Consider the following 27405-nt stretch of genomic DNA (forward strand, 5'->3'; position numbering starts at 1 on the left):
CTCCATCATCATTAAAACCATAAGAATTATGCTTAAAACGATCAAAATCGTTCAAAATCAACATGAGTAACCAAAATGGATAAAGTAGCATAAATCTTTAAAATTAGCACGGAATTACTAACAATTATCATCATTAAGAAATATAAAATAATATAAATAAGTATAAATAATTGCACTTATCATAAATATACCTAATAGGTGATTTTATTTAATAATAATAAATAATATTAGAATTCACCCAATTAATTATAGATCAACTGAATCCATCAGAAATAGCACAGTTCAGTAATAGTTACATACTGAGTCTACCAACCACACAGTTGGTTCATTATCTTGGCTTATAATGAGAGTCTATAAAGTATAAATCTTCATTCTCCATTGTTAGAGGGAAGAATTTCGTCAATGGCGGCTATTTGTCGCTACCCTTTACTGCTCAGACCATCTCTACCAACTACCCATCTTAGTAATCCTCCTTTTCTCACACTTTCAAGCTGCTTCAACTCTGGCCATGCTTCTTTTCCTTCCAAAAACCCCTTCCGTTTTGCTACCCATTTCTCCGAATTCTCGTCTTTCCGGTACGTTCTTTCTTCTACTCTTACTCTATTGCTTCTCCGTCTCACATTTAGTGGTTTTAACTTTTAATAGTGTTCATTTTGCTTAATTCTATTACTTTATGGATTTGCGAAATTGATATTACTTACCATTTTGATAATATCTAAAACTTAAACGATTTAAATAAGATAAATTGCAGTGTTTATATAACACTCCTGAATTTCCAACTCCTTAAACGAAAACAGAAATCGTAAAGGATATATAAATTCGAGCGTTACGTAAAAGAAAAGGGAGAATAATTAGAATAACGCTAAAGATTAATTAAAAAGGCGAGTAAGTGGAAATTTTGGCAGCATCTTTGTTGAAAACTGAGGATGTAACAAGGATATATAAATGGATAACATAACTAAAATAATCTAAGGCTTTTAATGCCTTCAAGAATACGTCACGACGGAAAGAATCATCGTCGGCTTCTCAAATCATCAACTCTGACGAGGATCGTGGTTTCAATGTTAACCCATCGATCTGACGAATACTAAAAGAGTATTCTCACTACTGTACATCCAAAAACTACGCAGCGGAACTATGGATCATACAAGGAGTCACATGGCTCCATACAAAAGAAATTATACAATCCCAAAAGAAAATTTTACAAGTAATATAGAAGCTACAAGCATTAGACAATTTGTACACAATTGTTACGACTGTACTACGCTCTTTCCCCCAATGCAAAGCAAAAGAAGCTCCTATACCTGTCATGTCAAGCTATGATCCTCCTGCTGCTCAACATAATGACTATAGTCAGATGTGTCATAGCAGGAACATCATAGAAAGTCATGAGCAAACAACAACAAACACATACACGTCAGTAATTAATGAACTTATAACAATTGAAGTCACTGAACAAAACTATAGACAACGATATAATATGGCAATAACGAGTCTACTCATCTGTCTAAACACCTCTATTTACTCATAATTGCTCTTTCAAACTACTAATCTCTCGAGTATATTCAAAGGTAGTGGATCCTTTCTCTATTCATGGCATAGTGAAACGGCCAAGGGCGTTATCGGCCATCCGGCGCCCATGGCAAAGTATGAGCTCATGCTCCCTCCAGCTGACCTTCTCGGGTCCTACCTTTGGGAAAAACTAACACACTGCGGTACAAAACTAGTGAAGAGGCCACCATATTGGGGTTTGCAAGGCCCGCATGGTAACGCCTCGGTCAAGGGGCGGTATCGGTCATCCGGCACCCAGTGACCCAAGCATGCTCATACCCCGTTACGGTGGTCCCGTCGAACCTCACCTAGGGGACTGCTAAATCAACCGGACATAATCCAGTTGAGTCACGCCAACTAATCATAAATTAAGGCTCAATAAGTAGGAAATCACTTTGATACCACGCACAACCATGGTGCGTTCTCTACTATTTAGAAATCTGTTCTCATAGTCTCCTAAGGCTTTTATTCTACTTGCCTATATCACTATTATGACTATTCACTAGCATGGTTTACTTTCTGACGTTCTATAATTCTAATGCAATGCATATAATCGTGTAATATTGATAATACTTTGAAACGATGAATATAATAATTAATTACTGCTTGTACGTACCTGCAAGCGTCGCTGCACGACCATAAGTTACAAAAATCACCCAACTAAGGGTCTACTTTCCTCTTATAAATTGGGAACTTATGCAAATTAGGAATAGAACTTATAAGTTCTCTTAACTGCTTTGTCATACCAACTAAATGCCCAAGTAAACACTATCATCCGCTTGAGCTAAATTTTCAATTGCTCTAACACACACATCTCATTCAACACCCATCATAATCATTGACTCAACAACAACATAAGTCTTTCCATCAATTTAAGAATAAAAGGATTATGTAAATCGTTCCTTTACATCAACCATATTTGAGTTTTATTGATTCACGTTACCAAAAAAAATAACAAATCACACTTGAATCTTACGATGTTAATATAGTGCTAATATGATGATAATGACAAATCTTAAAGTTATCACATCGCAATATCATTTATTACATTCTCCAAGGTTAGAAAGAACTATAATCAAACATCTTAAAAAGTAACTTTAGCAACCATCAATGATAAGTTGACACTATACTCATGATGTAGCTATAATAACAACCTAACAAAAGTACTTGTGATTAACAACAATCAAACAACAATAATTAACAACTATTACTCCCAATTAAGAACCAAGACCACTTTCATAGTCAACTACAAGCATATCATTACCAACTATCACTTATCACAGCAATAGATAACCAAACTCACCTTCTTGGGCTCACACATTTTAATAAAATAATCATTTTGATTCGAACTTCTTTATTTAAGAAATCGTAACTATATTTTTAATATATATATAAGTTAATATTTAAATTCATGTATGCAAGAAATTTATTAAAACTAATTCAGAAATAATTTAATATAATTGTAAAATCTATAAAACTATTAAAATATTAAATAATTACGTCATTAAAATCTCGGGATTTTACAGTTTATGCTAACTTTTATTTCATATTGTAATTAAATGCCTACCAACTTTGAGATGATCTTGCTAAAAGGTAATCGGCTGATGACAATTTTTTTAGTTGCTTTTGTTTTAGTTTTATATATGTGGTAAATTCTTTGCTTGTCGTCCCCGTTGAAAATTTGAACAAGCTGCAATTCAGCATGTTTTCAGGTAATTACATTATAAAAAAGTGGGGAATTAAGAAAATTGAAGCTTGAAGACAATTGGGGAATGGGGCTTGCTAAAAGACAACAAAAACATTCCATTATTCCACTTGCTTCCACCTAGGATGGGGTTTGGGGGTCATATGTAGACAACCCACCATCATATGATTCACTAATTTCTTTACAAATCGCGAATAAAATAGTGAATAATAGCCGATTTTGGTCCATTTTAGGTTCATATTGAGCAAATCACGAATTCAAAAGGCAAATTAACTACGCAACTTATGATATTCTATGTTATCGATAATAAAGAGGTTGTTACCAATTAATCCTAATTCCTAAGTAGCAAACATCATCTGCAACTTCACGTAAATAGGTAGTAAACATGATTTAACTAGTCGTTTTACTTTGTAGAATTTGTGTTCTCTATGTTGTGTTTTTGCTATGTTACTTAGACTATTATACTTGTGTTGGGGCCATGGGTATACGTCCAAGTGTTCGACTTGGCTTTTTCATCAAATGTTTATAACTTTTAGTGTGTAGATTCTCAAGGATCTGCCATGGGTATTTGGTGCCTAGAGGTGAATCAAAGAGTCCAAGTAACATAGATTATCTGTATAGAATTCGGTCACAAGTATTTTATTCATAATATTGTCATCTTGTTTGATTCTAACAGAATTAGAAGCACTAAGCCAAATTCAGGGGGTGATGACGCTGTGAGTTGTAGTGACTCCTTGAATGAAGGTGTAATAGTAAACACGGAGTTGTTAGAACTGAAAAATAGTGAAAATGGTAGTAATTTTTTGGCAATATTAGCAATCGGCCTTGGGGTAGCTGCAACTGTCACTATCTTGTCTATTAGCCTTAAGCAACAAAATCTGGATCCTTCCTTTGGTATTGAAATTCAGCGTGTGGCTGATGTTTCATCATCTTCAAATTTGGTCTCGTCTCCTGTTGGTTTCTCCTTCAAAGCATACGGTTACAGAGTTGTGCTTCCACCGTATGCTCCAGGGTATGTAACGCGCTATATTCCTGTTTGTGAAGTATTATCCTGCACGGTCCAAATATAGTTTTGTTTATTGTAGGTGATATTTTCCTTTACAGGTGGATCTATTTTTGGTTACTGATGGCTGCCGGCTTTGGACTCTTCATTAGTGAAGAGGCTTTAAATATATGGGTCTGTCCTTCTGCTGGTATTCCTGTTTCTCACAAACTCCAATTTATATTTTGCTTACCACATTCTTCTCTGTATTGTTCATTTGTTAACTGAAAGTGTGAGTTTCATTGACACCATGGACATAGGTTGGCATAACATTGGCGCGGAAGCTATGTTTGGATGGTACATGGCAATCTTTTGCTGCATCATTCTCTAATAATGCCGCCTACATAATTTCTACAGTTCTATGGGTATACTGGTTAGTGTGTACTTTATTTTCTTATATCGATGCTGTTTTATGTGTTCATTAGGGGTATATCTGACAAGATTTTGTGATCATTAGGGGTGTTTGTATCAGTGATATGATACCATTTTACCTGGGGAAGTTTTTCAGCCGATCTGGAGTATCTGTGTGCTCAAAGGTTTGCTCCACATCGTACTTCATATGTCAAATGATCCTGAAAGTCTAGAGTCTGTAGAACTTAACTAAGCTCTTTTGTTTGAACTTATCTGTGCCTCTTCCTTTCTTGCATTCATTCTCCTCCTTTTGAGATCCCTTCCGTAAATGCAGCTAGGGATTGGCAAGGAGAAGGTGGCCAACATTACAGATGCTGTAAAAAGATATGGCAAATTTAGTGGCTTTGGTAACTATTTTGAGCTTGCTCATTAGTTTCTCGAACTTTTATGGTGTGTCTGGTATTATGCTCAAAGAGTTTCTCGCTTGCCTGAATGTTGTATGGAAGCCAACCCTCTTCGCTAGAGTGGAATTGAAGTTGTGTAAAACTGCCCCCCTCCCCTTTCCTATTCTAGGTGGGAGGCTGGTATGAGGGTTTGTAATTGCATCATCGATGCACAAATCTTTTTTTTGATGTTCTAGAGTTTCTCAAGTTTTTATTTATTTATTTTTTATATAAATTTGGGAAGTTACCCGATATGTTTGGATCTTCCCATATGTTGTTGAAATGTATTTCCAAGGGGCTAATTCTAGTTTTAACCGGTTATAAAGCGTGTAGCTTGTTTTGTGCTAAGAATTGATTCACTAATACTAATGCATAACTTTTTCCTGGTTTAATACAGTTGAGCGATTCTCTCTAGGAGTCAGAAATCCAACATCATTCCTTGCAGGAGCCATGGTTAGTGTACACTCTATTTTTTAAAAGGGCTTCATCCTATTGTTTGATCTTTGATGACCTAGTATTTATAGTTCAACTCTAATGCTTTACCTTATTTTGCACAAGATGTTTAAAATTATGTTTCATTATGTAAACAGGGTGTCTCTCCTGAGTGTTTCTTTGCAGGAGTTTGTTGTGGCGGTTTGATCACCCTGCCTATTCAGGTTAGCACTGTCGTCAAGTGTTGATTTCCTTTCCTTTCCCTATCAAACAAGTAGTTTTCCAGTACGCGATGGCAATCCCTTGTCATTGTCAATCAAGCTTTAGAAATGCTTACCAAATGCATTTACTTCCACTTAACATTCATTCACAGCCCTTTTGATTGGTGGCAGTACTGATGCATTCACGCGTACATACTTGTTTTTCTTCAAAACAACCGCTACCATAGAGATAGAGTTGAACTTCCTTGGGACCACTGTCACATGATTCACTAATCTCTTTATGAATCGCGAATAAAAAAAGCAAATTATGGTCAGTTTTGGGCTGATTTAGGGTTTTGAGCTAATCACGAATTCTAAAAAACTATTAACTAGCGAATTATTTTACTGGGACATGTAACCTAGTTCCCAGTAATAGCTGGTTTCGTGTTGAACATAGACGCTAATACTTACTTTTCGTGTGGCTCTGCAGTTGGCAATTGGGTTCTTACTAAGAGAACGTCCTTTTTTTGCATTAGCTACTGTTGCTACTGCTGTGGTAAGCTGTGCTCCATCGATTGTATCATCCGTTTTGTCAATATTTCATTTTGTTCAAGTTCCCCAGCCCTTTACACTTCGCATTTCTTAACTCGTCGATTCAGGGTATCTGGACTATATTTCCATATGTTGTTGCTGCTTCAACGGCGTTGTTTTTCTATTTGCGGCAGAGATACTCTTCTGCATAAGCTTCTACAGTTTCTCGAGTATCACAGTTTTTGGTGTGCTTACTATAACTGAAACAAACTATACTCAATACTGGATGGAAATGCCACTTATTTGCTAATTTCATCCTTCCTATTTGTATAATCTGTATCATGTATTCATACCGTATATTGCTCACCCTACTGATACAGAAAATTTTATACTAATTCTATAAGTGGGTGTTAGCTTGTTACACCTAAATACTCCACTTTTTATCAGTGTGGAAAATGTGGATCACTTATACTTTTTACGCTATTTATATGTTAACGATGTCCCAAGTTTTCTCACTATTTACTATCCAAATTAAGATGCTTTCTTCGTTAAACTAGACATATATATGTACACAAGTTGTAGAACGGTTTGGTACCGTCTAGAAAATTTTAGACCGAAAATTTTGGTTTGGTTAGATTTTAGTGTTAGACCAGACTAAACCGGACCGTGTGCACCCTGGTACAACTGAATGATAAGTTCTGAACATATGTAGCCTTGTAATGCTCTCTACAAGCTACTACCAGTGCCGTTTCTAACCATTTTTGGGCCCTAGGCAAACATAAAAAGAGTCCTTGTATAAGTAAAGTTTCGGTTCTTTTTTTCTCCAACTATGCATTATATAATTTCTTCTTTTTCCTTCACATTAATGTCAAATAAATGTGCAAATTTAAGATCATAGGAGTAATGATAAGGTACTATGCATAAACTAAATTTTAATAATAAGGATTAACTCAATTCGAGCCTTTTTATAAATTGGGTCCTAAGCGGTTGCACCTCAAAACTACCATCAGGAACGGCCCTGTCTACTAGCACTTATGCTTGCTGTTTCATTGTACGGCTACTCTTATTACCTCTCTATTGCAAGCATGTTGTTGGCACAGGCTACGGAGTTTACTGGCTCGCTGCTACAAGCTTGCTGATTGCGATAGGTGATGTGATTAGCCCGTGTTCTTTATGGATTATGCTGACAATCACTGAACATTATCATCTTATTCTTGGCTGATAGAATTCTTTCTGCAATGTTTGATTTAGAAGAGTTTTCGGAGGTGTAGACTGTTGAGCAACGAAAACTTACGTTTGTTTATGATTACATATCGCTAATAGTAACTTCTGAGGGTATATATAAATAGTTCTTTCGAAAGAAAAATAAATCAAAATCTTCTTGTATCCTAATTAACATAAATATGCATGTTTTCGAGCTATTATCGTAGAACTCCCTGGGAAGTTCAAGACATATGAAGTCGACTGCATCTTCGTACAACGTATTCAATTTGCTTGTCCTTTAGAGGCAAGGTATGCAAGCTGAAGGCTGTAGGAATCTTTAAGCTCTTGTAGTACCTCAGCTGTAGTAGGCCTGATCGTTGCATCTCTCTCAACACACCTTGAAGCAATAGCAGCTGCCTTCCTCATACTTTCAATGTCAAAGTCTCTCTCGAGGCCATCATCAACTATGTCGAACATTCCAGCTTGTAAATATGGCTTTGCCTGCACAATATGACCAAAGTGATTCGGATTCAGTAACCAAGCATATAGTCCTTCGACCTCATAAAATCAAGTATGAATAGTCTCATTCGGGTATGATTGAGACCTTGGGTTTCTATAGGTTTCACTCATCAAAGGAATAATCCACAATAAATTTCTTGTGGGTCTGCTGGATCTAAAGAGTTGGAACCATTTTTTTGTATTGCTTATGGCGTGTTCTGGGTCTTTCGTTTTCATTTGTAGGCATTTCTCAAGCTGAGCGTTTCCGTGGCCGAAACCTCATTATTTTCTCTGATAAAGGTATGATTTGCCGTCTTCCAACCCTCCTTAAACACTGATCATAACTTTTATGAGCGGAATATACTGGGTATAATGATGATGATGTAGGTATAAATGACAAATATGTAGTGAAATTCTAGTATGACACATATGATGCCTAAACCTATCTAATATTTTTTACTGTGGAGGGTATAGAATAATGGACATTTTTATTTGAGATTCAGAAAAGACAGAGTTTTGCATACCCATAAAACCAAGTTGAAGCTGTCAGGAGCTCCAGATTGACGAGTAAAGGGTTCTCGACCACAAATGAGCTCCAAAAGAACAACTCCGAAGCTGTAAATATCACTTTTTTCCGTTAACTGTAAGGTGGAATAATATCTGCATGAAGAAAAACATATTGCATCAGAAAAAGACATTAGAACAATTGATAACCAAAAATAGCCAAATTCAGCAACTTACTCAGGGTCAAGATACCCAGCAGTGCCCTTTACTATGGTAGTTACATTAGTTGCTTCTGCTTCCGTAACCTGCTTAGACAACCCGAAATCAGAAACTTTGGCATTCATCTGTGCATCAAGAAGTATGTTACTGCATTTGATATCACGGTGTATTATTCTTGGTTCACTCCCATTGTGTAGATAGTGCAAGCCTACAAAATTGCAGCCAGGTAAGATTGTGCTTCTTTTTCCTCAAATTTCTTGTGTTAGTAATGAAAACTGATAGAATAAATAACATATCATGGGCTTCAACCATCAGCTTAACATGTTATCAGAAGCCAATGTGACATGATGGTCCTGAATTTGAATCTCATCTACCCCGTTTCAAGTGAAATTTTTAGCACCAAGTATTAGGAGGGCATGTGTTTTAGATTTACAATTCTACCTCAAAGGGCCAATGTGACATAAGCTTTTGGTTGAGTTGATTCCTTAACAAAATCCCAATTAGTTGCTCTATTTTGTGGAATGCCGAAGATAAAGTGACATACCTTTTACAGCATCAATCGCAATTTTAAGCCTCCGAACCCAATTCAGTGTGAAATTCTTACTGTTTGAACCTGAACATTATCCGATGAATGACTTTTATGATTGGAACCATGAGAAGTTAGATGCAAATCTGTAGGTTTTAGATCCTGATACCATACCATAAAGACTGTCAGCTAGTGATCCACCAGCTAAGTATTCATAAACCAGTATCTGTTGCTTTAGTTCATGACAGAATCCTTCCAATGATACTAAATTCTGATGTCTTATTTGTGATAGTAGATGAACCTACAAACAGTACCCGTTACGGTCAGTAATCAAAGCATTTTACCAAGTACAAACGAAACGATTGAATCTCATTAACGAGGATCGAGGAAGATTCAGAATCGAGAGATTGAACCTCATTCAGAAAGGAGTCAGCCCCGAGTTTACTACTATCAAATCGAACTTTTACAGCAACCATCTTTCCATCAGCAAGCTTTCCGAGGTAAACCGAACCAAAACTCCCTCGCCCAATTACGTTCTTAAAATTATTCGTTGCTTTCTTTATTTCTTTGTAAGTAAATACTCTTGCTGCACTCCAATTTTTGATTTCTGCTTCTTCCCCTAACCATTGGAGTAGAATATCCATGCATATCAGTAACAAAACACATTTTCCATATGATTTTAGAGCTGATTATAGGAGCTCAGAACTATGTTATGCATACCTGATATGTCATTTTGCATTGGCGTATTCTTTCTCGTATACACGAACGCCAACAAACCGATCAAAATAATGAAACATATTCCTCCAATTACTACACCGATTACGATTATCATATGCATATGACCTCTATGCTTCCGTTCAGGAACCACAGTAAATTGAGGTGTCTCAATTGGAACATCCCCGGATCTGTTACATGCTGATGTAGAGAACGACAGGCACAAATTTCCTGATGTCCTGAACCACAAGTATAAATGTATAACCACGCTTATAATTCAAGATGACCATTAAGTTTGCTACATTATGCCAATTAAAGTGCCTACATTTTTTACGTTGTGTAGCAAATTCAAAGGGACAGAAAGAGTCATAGTTTCTTACTTGACTACCAAATGTTTTTTCTTTAGAGAACGAGGAAGAGGCCCTTGTAACTTATTGTTTTTCAGATTCCTGTAAAAAAGTTCCTGTTTGATTAGAGTAAACTCATAAAGAAGGTGTTCTATGCTAATATTTTTTTGTGACAATAAGTTTCTTACAAAAGATGAAGTTTCCCTAAATCCCCAAGCTGATCAGGAACTTTTCCATGTAAGCTGTTGTTTTGCAAGTCCCTGAAAAAAGAAGAAAACAAACCAAGAGTTGAGACATCTACAAGTACAACTGAAGAAACTTTATGTACTCTTTCGGCCCGTTTGGTAATTGGTACTAGATGGTGGGAATGAGAGTAAATTGTAGTGTAAATTTTCATGATATGTATCATGTCATTACCATGGTAATGAAAGTTTGGTTATAAAAAAGTTTTTTTTGTTCACAATTTTCTAACTTTTCATTTATATTCCCACCATTTAGTATCGATTACAAAACCGGTAGTTAAGACTAATATGTGACTTACAGATATTGAAGGTTCACCAGGCTATCCAGATCTCTCCCGAATGAAGTGAGCTCGTTAAAACTTAGATTTCTACATGTATTCGTTGCAATTAGATTTATATTTTACGTACTAAAAACTGAAAAGTTTGAATCGAATAAAAAGCTTACAATAACTCGATATGTAGAAGACCTTTCAAGTTCTGTATCTCTCCTGTCAGTGATGTGTTATGCAAATCCCTTAAGCATTTAGCAACGAAGTTTAAGATAAGATCTAAGAAATGAAACGAAATAGATGTATGCTCGTACGATGGCTTTAAGAACTTACAGTGCTCTAAGATCTAGTAGATCACCAAAGGCAGGGCTAATTGACCTCAAATTTATACCAGAAAGTTCTCTACACGAAAGGCTACTGTTAGACGGAATTCACAGAAAGAAATCATACTCACATCCCATTCCATTAACTCAATGCCATGAAATGGGTCCCATAGAAGTGGGCTTTGGGGGGTCGGATGTACACAACCCACCCCTGGTTAGTGATAATAGATAGGTTGTTTCCGATTGACCCTTGATAACAAACATTATCTGAAAGAATACGCTTCACATACATTGATGTAACGAGATTTCCATCGCATGTTATGTGATTCCATGGTCTCGGAAAGCATGGATCTTCCTCCCATCCTAAATCTAGACCTGTAAATTGCTGTATAACCTCAAGAGCTGAAACTGCAAAAGTCCAAAACATTATACTATTAAGAAAAAATAGTAATCCAATTAGGTATATATAAAAGAAAGCATTATTTTACCTGTGGTTGAAGAAGTTTCTTGGGGTATATCACCAATCTGAAACACCTCAATAGCATTGATCAGAGGGTAAAAGCTAATATTTTGGAGGGTAATGTTTAGTCCATTGATTTTCTCCATTGTGAAATAGCAAACACTAGCCTTTCTACTAATTACTGCGTAATTCGATCGAATAAGTGCTCCATTAGCCGATATGTTGAACTTTGAAGAAACCGGTACAACCCCAGCAAAATAGAGAACTATGTAGTAGTTTCCTAGCTGATCAAGTGCTAGATTATAGGTCAGTAACTTTCTTCGCTCCAGTAGTCGTGCAGTTTGCATTACAGCCATAGGCGGCTCCTCATTCATCAAGGCTGTGTTAAGGCCAAGATTTGTATGCAGAGCAGTCGACAAATGAGCAGGAGAAAAATCTTTATCGCTATCCCACACACGATCAAATTTATCCGACGGATACCTATACATGCTTAAGTTGATAAATACCAGCATATCCCGCTCATTGAAGTTGAGATTAGGGTGTAGGGAGGGTTGAATGACGGACAGACCATACCCTTTTCAAAAAAAGATAAGGAGGTTGCGCCAGTAAGGTAAGACCCTCCGGCATAACAAGACTGTGAAAGAAAGTAGAAATTACCTAAGAGATCCATTGGTATAACCACAATTTATCCGATAGCATTTCTTTAGAAACTTCTTCTGATCGCCCTCCAACCCACTATTATTATAAGCTCTTGGAGGAAGAGGTCGAAGTTCAAGTGAAGAAATAACCGGGTTTCCACCATTCGGTATGTGATGAAAACAGATTCGTAAATAATCGTTTGACACTGGCCATATGAATTCTTCGGTCCAAGGATCAGTTTTCGAGAGGTTTATCGTAGAAGCCATAGCTCTACCAAGGGATACAGAGAATATTGGAGCTCTCATGAGATTGTCATAGTTCTGATACACAAATTTTGTTCTGATAAGGACTGCAGATGGTGTGTTTTGTACAGGAAGCTTGTAACAATTCCAGGCTTTGGCATCAGGGAAAAATCTGATTGAAGTGTTAATTATAGTTTTTGTTTCACCCACATTGATGTAATTATCATCAGGATTCCAAGTTATGTTTAGTGAATCAGCATAAGTTGTTCCCCCACATGATAAGCTCAAGAACCCTGGAAGAACATATCAATAAACTTATTAAACAGCTTATGGTAAGCTTCATAGACATGAAAATGATTGAGTATATAACATACTTGGGTCCCAACCATTAGCTTAAGCTTTTGATTGATTTGGTTTTTAACATGTTATCAAAAGTCAAAGATAAGGTGAAAGATGTCAAAGAACCAACTCAACCAATCCCTCTCTCGAGTCATTTGGGCTAGAAGTGTAGAAGCAGCACAAGCTCTCTTTATACTTGACGCTAATTATTTCACTTTAAATGAGGGGTGGTTACGATTCGAACCTGTGAACTCTTATCACGCTGGCTTCTGATACTATGTCAAGGAACCAACTCCACCAAAAGCTTAAGCTGATGGTTGAGGCCCCAGAATATGTTATATACTCTAACAAAAGATTTACCTTCTGGTTGGGAGAGGATGACATTCAGAAGGCTGTGAAGGGAAAAGATTAGAATCCATAGCTCAAAACGCGGTCCCATAATAAGTGCAGTGGATTGGCAGCTTCTTAGAGATTATAGTATGTATGTAAGAAAGTATGCTAAAGAATTTAACTCAAGAAACTTATGTGAAGTGAAGAGATGAAGTGAGTTTTTATAAAACATATTAGGAATGTTAATGTTATGTGATGATGAGATTTGTTTGTAGACAAAATCAATGGGTTTATGCTTATTTTGTGAAGGAATGAAAAGATGTAGTTGCGGTAGTTATAGTCAATGATGGTGATGATGAGTGTAAAAATATTTGTAAGTGGGGTTGGCGCCATTCATAGAAGCTTAGAGGGGAGAAAACATATGCATGAGCATGAGTGCTCACTACACAAAAGGTTATATATTGCTTGTTACTAAAGTCTTTTTGTACTCAATTTACCTTTTTTTTACAAGGTTAATAGTGCTAATATAGATGTTTAATCGAATAATCAGTCAGATTTTGAGTGTGCTTTAATGGATTCTATTAATTGTCAAATATATATCATGATGGGTCATGTTTGCATCGGTTAGATGCGTGCCAGATTGTAATTGATTATTCAAGTGACCGGCTTAGCATCGGTTCAATTTTGGTTGAATTGGTTTGTTTACTCATGAAGTATATTATGCCTATACTAACCCAAGATTTTATTTTTGTAAAGAGTATCAATGAATACACTTATCTAGATACTATACTTAAAAATGTTTGATTGACATAAATACAAAGGAAAATTAGATTATTAGCCCAGACGAGCCACATCACCCACCCATACGAAAAACAAATATACTTCATTAAAGTTACTGGGGTTTTCATGATCTATGGATCAAAAATTGGAATCAAAACCCGGAAATAAATCTACGTGCCCTAATCTTACTAACTACTAATGTAAGTAAATGAAAAATGAATCTAACCTTTTCTACACACCCAAAATTAAGTGGGCAACATTAAGATGCTAAGTCGAGTCGAGCTAAAACTAATTCTGATAAAGAGGTATCCCCTGAAGCAGGAGAGATCTTGCTTTGTTGATTGCAGCAACGCAGAGACAAATATGCTCTTCCAGATCTGTGAGTTGGTCCATAAAACTTGCACGATTCTTCCGCAGCTGCTTCACCACTTCATATATAGGGTACTTGTCCCTGCCCCTATCCAACCCAAGGCGAATTAAAAGTCTGTCCCCTTCTATTTCAGTGTGTAGGCGGGAAATAAGGCGATCGATGGTGTCCAAGTCGTTATGTAGCACATAAGCACTTTTGGCTGCAGCATCCAACTGTGACATGTTTGCAACTTCCTTCTTTGTTATCCTTGAAGGCATATTTATGGGGCAGAAGGAAGTGGCCACCAATGCGACCAATGCATGAACACCGATGGCGATGGTGGATATGGTAACTCCAACAACTATCCCGACAAAGCATAATGCTGATGTAGTGGCGCCACAGTGAACTCGACGAACCCTGCGACGGGACTTTTCAAGGCGTTGATCAACCTGTTTCTTGAGTTCGGAAAAGCAAACGCGCATGTCATGGAAGTTGTGAGAGTCAGGACACGGGAAAGGGTTCCCTTTCTGGTCAAACTGGAGAAAGACGTCAAAGGCGTGATTGCATTGTAATTCGGTCATGGTCTGTGTGTCGGTAGGTAGGACGTCGACAAGATCATGTAGATTGGCATACAGTGAATGAGCATGATGTATATTATGATGTAGGAGGAGAAGGAGATGGCAAGTTTTCTCACTGTGTTCAAAGTAAGAAGAGACAAGTTGGGTAAAAGTTGTGGGTGGAGCGCACTGCAGAACCTCTTGAACAGACGCACGATCAGGCTGGAGAATATCCTGCGCCAACAAAAGCTGCTGCTGATGGTCAGGCTCCCTGCTATGACATTGCTCGACCACGTGGATCTTAGACCTTATCTCATTGTAGGAATTTGTCTGGACTGCAAGTGCATATTCACGTGAGGGATTGACAGTGGGTGAGAGTACAGTATTTGTTCCAGATGTTGTAGGCGTATCTTCTGATGAATACTCTGTTGATAAAACCAAATTGATTGAACATAATTAGACAAACACGGAGGATACGAAAGTGTTCCTGTAAGTAAAACAAGGAAATGGAAAACAATATAGAATGAAATAAACACATTATAAAAACAAAGATACTCCCGCCATAGTCCTTTTCAAACAAAATTAAAACCAATAAATAGTAGTTAAGCTTCACCTGGCGCGCAGGAAGGACTAGTTGCTGTTGTTGCTGATGATGAGGCCAATGGTTTCAAGGTCAAGCAATGCAGCATATCTAGCACTTCTACCTACAAAAAGTTCAGCAGCCCCTTTCTGCCGTCAAAAAAAATCAACTGTGGTTTCAACTGCAAAACAAAGTATCAACTGTTAGAAGATCTCTACTCCAAAATATCGCACTCCCAGCATTTTTTTTGGCTATGTTCAAGTAGATAAGTCTAGTTATTACAGACTAAGGCTATAACTGGAAAATCAAAGATGTATATTAAAAGGAAAAAAGAAATTAGAGTTTTAGGTTAATAATTTGAACAAATACCATAAATGATGACATATCTGAATTTTCAACCATTTTAGTGAGGGGAAGAAAACTGAATTCCTAAATAAAACACCAGATATAAAGATTGATCTCTACCACTCTGCTCTCTTTGTAACCAGCCATGGCTCCTTTTTACCCTTCCTCCTTCTTTAAGCAATTTAAGAGTATTGTAACACAATACCCTTCTTTTTTACTACAGCTGTACAGCAGCTCAGCACAAGTCCACATCACACAAAAATTTTAGGTCCAATAAGTTTGTATCCGGGCTACTAAGTTATCAGCTTTCTTGATATAGGAATACTAAAGTTCAATCACATCTTCAGTTATGTTCACTTTAGGGCTTGTAAGTTCAAATAAGTTCATAAAGTGACTCAAAAAGCTAAAGTACAACACACCGATATAATAAGAGAGAACTTCAAAATATATTTCATAATTTATACTTGAACGGGAATTTTTAAGCAGATTTGTTTGAAAATAGACGACCAAGTCATCCACATACTGATTAGATCTCAACTTGTTTTCCAAATCCAAAACAAGACACATTTATAGAATGTAGCGGAAGCAAAAAGACACCAATTAGGTGTATTATTACCACATTCCCCTCAAGTGGTGAAGTTGTCAATTCCCATACTACAATAAACTAAAAAGGTACTAAAGTTATAAATGACCATCCACAAACACATGGTTTGAATTAAAAGACAAATTAAGTAGCATTTAGTATTTACATTAACATGGACAAACAAAAAGAAACAAGGTAGTAGCTATTAGCATGATACTACAGCCAATTCATCCAATTAACCTCATCTAGTCGATAAATATAATGATATGTTTATCCCAACTATGGGGTCGGTTGTTACACGGATCAAATTAAATTAACGTTAAAATTCGTTAGTAACAAAATTATACTTTATTACTCTATCTAACACAAATCTACAACTAAAAAAATCAATTCCAATGACAATAAAGACAACAAAAATGTTGTTTCAAATGACAATGATTCATGTCATTTTTCACTCATGCAAACCATGTCATTCCCGGCCTATATCTTCCAATTCTAAGCCCTCAAAGTTCCAACTATCCAATTTTCTAATCGGTGCACTTTACGGTCATCTTAGCAAATAACTAAATCAATGTAAACGAATTTCTCTTTGTACACTTTTAACTTTTCCTTATGTACTTTGTCTTACTTTTGGCCTTCCTACATTTTTGGAATGCTTTTTCACTCTTACATTTAGCTAAACCTTAAAAACATCCTTTGTTTTGGACCTTTACTTTCACATTTCTCCATGTTTGGTTATTTAAACTTTAAACTTTGGCCCGAGTACTTCTTCTAAGCTTTTGCTTTATTGCAATTTGTTAATTTTTCTCCATTCCTAAATTTTCCTATACCTAAATAACATTATTTCTTTTTGTATTTTACTTTCTCAAACCTTCACGTTCGGTTGTTGAAATTATACAAACATTTGATTATCCTATAATGTCCTAAATTGTACAAGTCAAAAAATCTAAATTGGTATCAAACTTTCATTAAACAATCAACAAAAAACAAAACGAGTACATTAATGAACTTCGTTATGGACTGATATCTAGCAATTGATGAAAGATTAACAAGACCTATCATTAGAATCAACAAGCAAAGTAGCTTTAGATTATATTTTCTATATCACAATTAGCATCTAATTTAGCTAATTAATGTGTTGGACTGTTGGAAAGTCGAATTAATCATTAGATAAGTAGATTAACAAGACCTATTCTTAGAATCAACGAGCAAAGTAGCTTTAGATTATATTTTCTGTATCATATATTAGCATCTAATTTAGCTATTTAATGCGTTGGACTGTTGGTTAATATAAATTTATTTGCTCACATCTACTAAGTACAATGCTGGTGCTTTTAAAAAAACTCTAGACAATGATCTTAGGCATGGAATAAGATTGGATTAGGGAGGATAGAATGGAAAGGTAGTCATCTTTTCCCTTAAGTTTTGATAACAAACAACTGAGGGGATCATTTTAAATGAATAAACTACTATTTTCAAAAATACAAATATAACATTCACTCATTAACTAACAAAAGGAAATAATAGATTATTTTCATGTAAATAATCAAAAATACTACTAAGGAAAATGCAGGTTTTACATAAAAGATTTTCTCTTTGCGGTATGACACAGAGTATAAAAGAAAAGGGGGGAGCATGTCATTCTTTAGTTATCATCTCAATTGAATATTTATAGCAAAAACTAATTATAAGGTTAAGATGAAAACTAGACAATGGTTTTAAGTATTAAGAAATGATAACTAAAAAAAAGGATACGGGACGCCCAAGGAGAATATGTCCCGCAACAGGAGAATAATTTAGGGTAAAGAGTTTTGGGCCACAAAGAAAGAGAAAATGATTTATAAACAATATACTTCTAGGACACCGTGAAATACTCATTAATGGACAACAACGACAACAACAATACCACACTCTTAAATCACTAGTGATTGTAATAAAATAAATTCTTAAATATAAACCAATTAGACCAAATATCAACCACGAGCCTCTAAAAACTTCTTCACACCATCAAATTGATCCCTCTCCAATAATTTCTGCAGCAAAATATTTTCTACTTGCGTACTTCCTTTTCACTTCGTAATGATCAAAAAAAGACCAAATCTCTAAAGGACAATATAAGTAGGGTTAGGCTAGGGGGAATTGGGAAAATAAAATTAATAACCTTATTTTCCTTAGTACAGGATTGGTTGGCCTTTGTCTAAATTTTTTTCCTACATTCCTTCTTAGATTTACCCTTATTTTTGCTACATTAAGTCACAAGTTGGTTTAGGGCATGATGACTCCCCCAAAATCCTCTTTCTGGTGGCTAACCATGACAACAAGAAAATATCATAGACCACCAGAAATATATCAGCACATCTCTAATTGCCAACCTTATCACCCTCTACAAACCCACTTACACCTCAAGGACCATCTGCCATTGTTTCACAACCCACCTTAGTCACACAACCCAAAGAAGCACCATCAATCAACCATTATTCGGATAGTCAGCAAACAAAATCAACCATTGTTCGTATACTCACCAAACAAAACAACCACCACTTATCAACATCCATAACGGCCATCAACATCAAATGTGAAACTAACCCAAAATAATCACAATAAAATTACCTCACTTACACAACCGATTATGCTCAAATACTATAGAGAATGGGATTGCATAAGGGATGAGGAATGGCTGATGTTTGGCAAAGATGGGCACTGTAATTGCAACTTGCAAGTATGTTGGCCAAAATGTATCTAAGCTTATATAGGTTTAACAAAGCATTTTTCCTAACAAAAGTAGGAGGGATTCAGGAGGTTTCCTTATTCTTTTTTTATGTTGCGGTTGCAAATTCATCTCCAATGGTAGTAGTCCACCACAATTCTGAGCCATAAGCCCACTTGTTTCCTATCACATTTCACTTCAAATAAATCAATCTAGTAGCATATTTTATCTTGTCCATAAAAATATGCTACTTGCAACAACACTATCATAGCTACTTGCTTACATATCACCATAAGTAACACTTCAGCATGAACCATCATCAAATCAACAACATACCCAGAAGAAAACCACTGAAATCCAAACACATCGAATACACAGTTAATTGTTAAGAGACTTAGATTCCGCACATTTTAAAAGTGAAGTTGCCAATTTGATAATCTAATTTATTTTTTGTCAATTAAGCTTCAAGTCTCACAAGTCACAACATTAATCAACTTCATTTTTCAATTCCAGATCCCTTTGTGGCAGAAATTTTCACATTTCTAATTTCCTTTTTTATTTAATTCAAATTTCTAATTTTCAATATAATAATAATGCCATTAAACAAAGGTTAAGTTTCACCATTACGGATACAAATATGGAAATTGTAATTTGGCACAACACCTGAATTTCTCAAATTTGGGGACAGATCATCCTAATTGGCCAATAACAATAACGCTCTTGCAGCTGAAATTAGCAAGTATACAAAACCTACCACAGTACATTCTTTATAATGTACAAAGCAAGCCAAATGAAGCTTGGAAAGTAACAAGTAGATAGTATAAACCCTAATTCTCAAAATTATTTCAACAACAGAGAAAAGTCCTCAGAGGAATAGAGAATTCCTCAACAAGTAAAAAAAGAAGAGAGAAAGTAGAAAATCGAAGAAGCAGTAACAAACTGACCTGAGATTTAGATTGTGACGAAGAAGGAACAGAGACAGATAGAGCTTCGTTGTTGTTATCGTCGCCGTTGTTGTGATGGTGGTGTAAGTGTGTAACAACTGCCACTTTCTTCGAATGTTTTCTTTCGCTGCAAAGAAGCGTCCGAGCCACTCGAACAGTTCGTGTGACTTGATGAGGACGAGTTTACCGTTTTTCTTTTCTCTATAAGACAACGTTCCATTGGTGTGGAAATCTTCTGGGAATTTTCTTGTGAGGTATTTATTCTCGTTAGTAAAAACTCACAAAAAATATATAAATGTTTATAAAAAAAATTTAGTGTTGGAAATTTTTGAGATTTTTTCACAAGGGTCTATCGGCTAGCCATCTAAAATAAATTTTAAAATAAAAATTAAGTGAGTAAAAAAGTAGGAGGGAGAATATAATGAGGGAATTTTTAGCTAATTTCTTGAGAGATTTTCTCTTTGAAAGACATATCTCAAGCTCAGCTCATTAAAGATTAATACCTACTTACCATATTCTTACTGTCTACTTATATTTGTTATTTAATGCTTAATTATCGTATCATTAATGCTTACTTTCATGATGCCTACGTACAATATTTTAAAAAATATATAATGGGCATGTCCAACTAGAGATGGTCTCTCGAAGAGACCGTCTCTCACAGAATTTTTGGGAACTTTTTTTGTTTTCTTATTGATAGGATAAAGTAGATTAGTAAATATTTTCATATAAAACTTGATGTGGTAGAAAGGAAAAGTGTAGAGAGAAATTGATGAGGATTTTTTTTACTCACCATTGAGAGTGCTCTAAAAGGGTAGTTAGCAATATTGCGGAATAATTTGGTATGTTCTAGGTGTATTTATTTTGTATCATTTGTATTTTTGAATAATGATTACTAATTAGTTAATTTTTTATTTAAATTCATATATATTTAAGAATTATTTATAAATTATGATTGTGTAGTTTAACTTATTTATTAGTTATAGTTGCCAAGTTTATTTTTTATGAGTTAGAAAATTGAAAAGATATAAGTTGTGTTAAAAACTGTATTGATAAAATTCATATTAAAATGAATTAAATAAGATTCAATTTGATACTTTAGATTGTAGTGTAGGGTGACGAAAGGGGAGAGTTAGGTGAGATTTGATTTGAGGAACTTATTTAGTAAATGTGGTACGTGTTCCAACTGAAACAGTGTGTTTTAACTTATAAATGAACAATAAATTACACATTAAGAATGATCGATGCATTGAGTTGAACTTATAGTGGAAGTACTTCTCATTACTATAAAATCATGACTTGTGGCACAAATTATTCCACGAGAATTCAAAATTCGTAACAAGTTTTAAAAAAATATATATATATTTTAAGACAATATCAAATTTGTAAACTTCATATTATTATTCACTATAAAACGTTTTAAATCTTACAGCATCTCAGTATACAACAATATCAGAGTCTTAATTATAAAAAATTAAGACGGACTAGTAACATCTGGGTATAAGATTTAATAATGAAAATGATGTGGATTAATATTTTAGGAAACAAATTGAGGTAGGCTCAAGCCTGCATAGTGCAACAACAAATAGGAGTATATCCCGTAGTAGGAGCACGACATTGACCAGGTTTAGAGAATTGTTTCTGGCAATCACTCATACATTGTGCGTTGTTACAAGATGATCCTGGTGGTTGTATACATCTATAAACCGTTGGATCGCCATTTCCTTCGTTAACGTTAGTGCTTGCTTCAACATTCATAATCATCCCTACAAATCATTCATACGTACACGTTATTTATTATTCAAAATCATATTATATGCATGGCTTTAATTAAATATCATATTCTTACTAACAAAAAAATATAATGCCTCTGTTCCTAAGATATATATTTTGTTATTTAATTAATACTTTCTTCATTTCCTAATGAAATGCCTATAAGGAATGTTCACAGAAATTAAGAAAAATAGAATTTTTTAAATAATAAATATGTTATTATTTTTAATAATAAATTTGATGGAGAAATAGTGAGGATTATAAACATTAAAAGAATATTAAAAAAAATTAATGAAAAAATATGGGAATTAAAACTAAAAAACAAATATTTTTATAAAATTAGTGAGAAACATGTGGAGACCATAAGGAATATAAAAATGCTAAAATGAAATTAGTGGAAGATATATATGGACCATAGCATTATAAAAATATTAAAATGAGGATGAATAAAGTTATTTTTGTCCAAAATTTGTGATATAAATAAAAAGATTCCTCATGAGAACAATAAATAAACACACCCAAAATAACAAATAAAAACCTTTCAAGAAAGGGGAGGAGTAAAATAACAAGCTCATATATATAAGGTATAACATACTTCTATATTTCATATTTGAGACGTGGAGTATTGTTGGAAAAACTTTCTTTCAAAAAATTAATTTCTTTTTGTTATTTGATTTGACAATAAATTAATTTAGGAGTAGTAAATCCTAATTTAGTTCAAAGAACTTTGTAAGGTTTCACTTGTATTAATGTTTTTATTACAAGTCTATAATTAAATATATAAATATATATAAAAAGTAAGATTTCTTTAAAAAAAAAATACAAGCAATTTATATATGAGATCGTGTCATTGTAAGATATGTTCATATAATAAACTTAAATTTAAAAAATGAGTGTTTTACTATTCAAAATAGATGTTTTAATTAAACAAAATTGACTATTTAACCCAATTTAAAAATATTTCATAGTGAAACTGTATTAAATGAGTATTTGTGCATAATATAAAAAATATAGGAGAATGATTCAAATTTTTAAAATTATTATGAATAATACTCTTAATACCTGAGCTCAAAATCAAAGTCACACACAAAATTATTTGGATCATATTCTTTATTTCCATTGCAGAAAATGTTTTTTTCTCTTCTTCTCTAAAATTAATCCTTTTGATATTTTGTAGGAAAAAAAAATAGCTGAAAATTTAAATTTGTAGTCAAATAACAAAGGCTAAGCTCTATTAATAGAGTGCATCCCCTCTTAAAATAGAAAGTGCTCAATTATTTGATATTTTTAAATATCTTCTTATAAAGATAATAAATCATAAAGTATCTTTTCTTTTGGTAAGATAACATTAATTTTTAAAAATTATATCAAAAATGATAATTATTTGTTATTTCAGAAATATATGGAATACATTATTACTCGTATCGCTTTATTTTGGTAGGATAAAATCATACCTTTATTTAACAATTTATAATTTTTCATTTAAGCATGGCGAGGCTAGGATTTTCAATTAGAGGGTTAAGTAGTCGATATACAAGCAAATTATTTATTATATTAAAACTTATTAAACTATAAAAAATTGAAAACATGTGGGCTAAAATGAACTTGAATTGCATAGCAAAAACTATATTTAATAAATGGAGTTGAAGCTTTTCTATAATTATCTCTTTTGAAAAAACCGAAGTTTTTTGACTCAATATAATCACATAATAAGTCTAAAAAAACACTATTACAATCAAGATGGCAAAAATATAAACACACACGCTAAAAATGATGAATGTAAAATTATCAATGACATTATATTATAAATTTATTAATTTATTAAAAAATTATAGTCTAATTACGATTTAATCCCTTAACCTTAATTTAAAAATGAGTTACTTCAACCATTGAACTATAGGATTTTTTGTTTCATAATATTTTTGCACTCTTTAAACCATATATTATATATTAGTAAGGGGAGCAAAGCTAAAAATACAAAGGATCACATTTTCGGCAAGGGAGATCGAGCCTCCCCTAGCCCCCATGTAAGTTCGCCCCTGCATTTAAGATAATCATACAGTGAAATAGTCTTAAATTGAACTAAATAGTCCAATTAAATTGCGCAAAATACTCACTCTCTACTTAAAATTCTCACTTTTACTGCTAAATATTAAAACAAACTTTGGACGTAAAAAATAATTATTTTGATTGTTATTAGCAACCACTTTACAACCCAAAACAATTATTTTAACAATAAAAGTAAGGATTTAATGGCCAAACATGAGATTGTAACAGTTTACAATTTAAATTCACCATTTTAACTACAAAGTGAGAATTTAAACATCAAATATTGAGAAAGTGACAGTTTAAAACGCTAAGGGCTACTTAACTACAAAAGTAGGGTTTCAAAAACTAAATAAAATATTGTGTCCGTTTTACTGTAAAATGCACATTATTTTTGGATTCCATATATGATACATCTCAATGTGAGACGTTCTCATACAAGAGTGGCTCATCCTGAATCGCCTTATCATCATTATTATATATGAAAAGATCAAATAATATTATAGTTTTCCAGAGTAAGGCATTTACATTAAAATCTTTTTACGACAATATTTTTAGACAATATATAATATTACGTGTAAAATTACCAATTTTTTGCATAATGAGATAAAATAATGGAAAATAAATTGTTATCATTCTTGATAATACTAAAAAAATTTCAAAATATTTTATTCCTTTAAAAAAATCTTCTACACCATAATAATATGTTGATATTTTGAAGGTATTATGTAAAGGTGCAATAAGCCATGTCAAAGATTAACCAATGTAGGATGTACCACAGGAAATCAAGATAAAGATCATTAAGTTGATTCCGTCCCTTCGAATTTGTTTTATTAAATGAGTAATTGCGTATCTTAGATCCAATTATCGCGTAACATATTTTATAAGTCATGTCACTATTTTAAATTTGTAATGGTATATTTAGTGATATTTATTATATTAAAATTCTTTAGCAGCATAATAAAAAATCATAATAAAGCTTCTCGTAATATAGGGTCTAGTGACATTTCTCATAAATGCCACTTAAAAATTATATATGTTACTAAAGGCCAAATAAAATATTACTAAATCACTTTATAATGAAACTTAAAATAATAACTAATAATAATTACCTTAAAAATAAAAATTAGCGATATTTTTTTAATATCACTAAATCCTATGTCGCAAAAAAATTATTTTTGTTGTAATGTCTAGCACTAATTGTAGTAATCCCTCTAATTTACTATTAATGTCCCATTTGTTTTCTGGACACTATTCATCTCTTATTCTTAATTAGTATTTTATCATTAATTTATAAGTTAAAACATAGTCAAGTGGAATCTTGTTCGATTCTCATCTCAGTAAAAGGATTATTTATATCAATTTTCTATAATTTTTAATTATACACAGTTAAAGATATTAAGGATTGAATAAGTGCATTGAATGGAGTGCATAAAGCAAATGAGACATTAAAAGTAAATTAGATAGAGTATAATACTGTACTCCCTCCGTTTTATTTTTCATTTACTTTTTCCATAATTTTTCAATGGAGATTTTGAGCCTTATTATCTCTAAATACACATCATAAAAAATATAAAAAATATTTAATAAAAAAATATACATCAAGACGTATCTAACGAGATCTTACATTGATATATTTTATTTTCAATATATATTTCAAAAACTTAATCAAACTTATCTCTTCTTAAAATGAAATATTTTAAACGGAAAGATAACATTTTGTATTTGATAACATTTTGTATTTGTGTATGTTACTCTGAGATCATATACTTTCTCATATTTTGATCAAATATCACGCTATTTGTTTTTTTACACCATTTACCAATTACTTGTACTATTTTGTATTTTGTTCTCAATTTATAAGTTAAAATTTAGTAATTTGTGATCTTATTTAATTCGTTTTAATGTAAATTTAATTAATATTAATTTTTTAATAATTTTTAACCAAACACGATTAAAGATAATATTTAAAATTGAAAAAATACATGCAAATCAAATGGAAATTTAATTAAAACAGGAGGAAGTACTAGACTAAAATTAGTACTTAAATATGTGAATTATTGTATAAAACATGATTGATGATTAAACCACACAAATCTTAAGTACTTTTTCAAAGGATACACAATATATTGATCTTGAATGTCCATTTGGATACGCATCATTGGGATAGAATTAAAACAGTTGATTGCAGACTTGCAGTGCCAAATATAAAGTAATTATTTCTTCTTCGTCCCAACTACCAATACCCAAACTTTATAATTTTTCCTTCAGAAATACTTATTACATATCGCTAATTGGTAGTATTTAACTATTTATCATTCAGGCTTATTTTATATATTTTGGCTAATGTGTAATGTGAATATGCATAGGCGCTTAATATTCCACTTTAAATGTGGGGAGATTGAGATTCGAACCCGCGACCTCTAATCACGTTGGTTTTTGATACTATGTCAAGTAGAGGTGGTCAACGTGCCGGGCCGGGCCAAAATTAAAATGGACCGGGTTGGGGATGCCAAATTTTAATCGGATTGGGTCAAAACTTGTTTAAATCCAACCCACTTTGACCCGTTTTTTAAAAGTTAATAAAATAATTTTTTATTATACTTTATAACCCGTTGGGTCGATCCACTTATATATTATAATAATATCATTTAAAAATATGGGATCAATTGGGTCGATACTTAAGTTAATACTTAAAGTAAACAGGTGATAGTTTTGGTAATTCTCTAAAGAATTGCATGCGGACCTAAAATTATAAAATTGGCCCATTTTACTGTGCCCAATTTTTGTTGATATCAATCTATTTTAAAATAGATGAGAATGTGTTAAATAAATTTTATAGATTTTATTTTAAAGATCAAACTGATAATTAAAGTCACATATAATAAATCATGGTTTAACGCAAGGGCAGACCAAACAGGCTTCGGCGCCCGCAAGGCCGCAAGAGAATTTGAACATGTGACCTATGAGCTTCTATTTATACTGTTTTGCCTCCGCTACCAACCGAGACGCAAAGCCTTAGTGATAATTTATAAATCAGTTGTATATAACATCTGTACCAATACTCGCTGCCAAGTGCCAAGTGCCAACTGCAGTATTGAAGATTTGTTCACTATTCACAAACTCTTAGGGCATAAACCAAACGCCAATTACTACTGTGCATCCGTGGGCTTGCCGTCTCCACCGTGGCCGACGCCTATCAGTCTACTACCGTAAATCGTTGATTTTCGGTTTCCACCAGTCGAATTGCCCATCCAATTTTGTAAATTATAGTCAACTTTAATTAAAAGTGTTTTTTTTTATCAACCCAATTTTGCAAATTATAGTCAACTATGATAATATAATCTTTGATTAATTGTAATTACTATCACTTTTTAAATTAGTTGTATATGTTCTTGATTAATTGTTTAGTTATTATAAAATATCTTTTTATAAAATTAAATTGAAAATATTACTTTTTTATTAATGACTTTTATTTATTAAATTTTTATTTTGTTGATTATGCTTTCACTGAGTTTAAATCCTAGGTCCGACACTGATTCAACTCATGTTAATATCTTAAATTTGTAATGCATATCTTTGAATTTTTGCACTCTATATCAAGTACCCCTCCATTCTTTTAAGTTTGTCC

General features: G+C 33.4%; 3 protein-coding genes across 3 annotated transcripts; 1 reads left to right on the plus strand and 2 right to left on the minus strand.

Annotated features, from left to right (window-relative positions):
• The first annotated feature begins 287 nt into the window (after positions 1-287).
• On the plus strand, positions 288-7163 carry LOC130813103 (uncharacterized). Its single transcript, XM_057678833.1, has 10 exons — positions 288-575; positions 3933-4268; positions 4361-4433; positions 4559-4671; positions 4756-4834; positions 4984-5056; positions 5490-5545; positions 5683-5748; positions 6215-6280; positions 6384-7163. The coding sequence occupies exons 1-10, from the start codon at positions 403-405 to the stop codon at positions 6465-6467; spliced, it is 1119 nt and encodes a 372-aa protein (XP_057534816.1). The 5' UTR covers positions 288-402; the 3' UTR covers positions 6468-7163.
• Positions 7159-13335, minus strand: LOC130813102 (probable LRR receptor-like serine/threonine-protein kinase At5g48740). Its single transcript, XM_057678832.1, has 16 exons — positions 13141-13335; positions 12218-12734; positions 11589-12040; positions 11391-11508; positions 11111-11179; positions 10954-11022; positions 10808-10876; positions 10455-10526; positions 10300-10368; positions 9926-10158; positions 9619-9824; positions 9380-9506; positions 9224-9292; positions 8698-8887; positions 8481-8616; positions 7159-7959 (listed from the first exon to the last, which is right to left on the minus strand). The coding sequence occupies exons 1-16, from the start codon at positions 13217-13219 to the stop codon at positions 7741-7743; spliced, it is 2694 nt and encodes an 897-aa protein (XP_057534815.1). The 5' UTR covers positions 13220-13335; the 3' UTR covers positions 7159-7740.
• Positions 13336-13652: 317 nt separating this feature from the next.
• LOC130813104 (UPF0496 protein At3g19330-like) lies at positions 13653-20192 on the minus strand. Its single transcript, XM_057678834.1, has 3 exons — positions 19956-20192; positions 15410-15557; positions 13653-15221 (listed from the first exon to the last, which is right to left on the minus strand). Exons 2-3 carry the CDS (start codon positions 15483-15485, stop codon positions 14179-14181), a joined length of 1119 nt encoding a protein of 372 aa, XP_057534817.1. The 5' UTR covers positions 15486-15557; positions 19956-20192; the 3' UTR covers positions 13653-14178.
• Between the last annotated feature and the right edge of the window lie 7213 nt (positions 20193-27405).

This window comes from Amaranthus tricolor, chromosome 5 (genome assembly GCF_026212465.1).
Source record: "Amaranthus tricolor cultivar Red isolate AtriRed21 chromosome 5, ASM2621246v1, whole genome shotgun sequence".
NCBI classification, from domain to species: domain Eukaryota; kingdom Viridiplantae; phylum Streptophyta; class Magnoliopsida; order Caryophyllales; family Amaranthaceae; genus Amaranthus; species Amaranthus tricolor.

Bases quoted from the DNA above. Each gene is read 5' to 3' on its own strand.
- LOC130813103 (XM_057678833.1), top strand. From the start codon at position 403: ATGGCGGCTATTTGTCGCTACCCTTTACTGCTCAGACCATCTCTACCA. The intron at 4,269-4,360 runs GTATGTAACGCG...TTTCCTTTACAG, and splicing joins CTTCCACCGTATGCTCCAGG to GTGGATCTATTTTTGGTTAC. The intron at 4,672-4,755 runs GTTAGTGTGTAC...TGTGATCATTAG, and splicing joins ACAGTTCTATGGGTATACTG to GGGTGTTTGTATCAGTGATA.
- LOC130813104 (XM_057678834.1), bottom strand. From the start codon at position 15,485: ATGCTGCATTGCTTGACCTTGAAACCATTGGCCTCATCATCAGCAACA. The intron at 15,222-15,409 runs GTGAAGCTTAAC...TTTTATCAACAG, and splicing joins TAGTCCTTCCTGCGCGCCAG to AGTATTCATCAGAAGATACG.
- LOC130813102 (XM_057678832.1), bottom strand. From the start codon at position 13,219: ATGGGACCGCGTTTTGAGCTATGGATTCTAATCTTTTCCCTTCACAGC. The intron at 11,023-11,110 runs GTAAGTTCTTAA...TAAATGCTTAAG, and splicing joins CTACTAGATCTTAGAGCACT to GGATTTGCATAACACATCAC. The intron at 8,888-9,223 runs GTATGTCACTTT...GCAATTTTGTAG, and splicing joins TGCGATTGATGCTGTAAAAG to GCTTGCACTATCTACACAAT.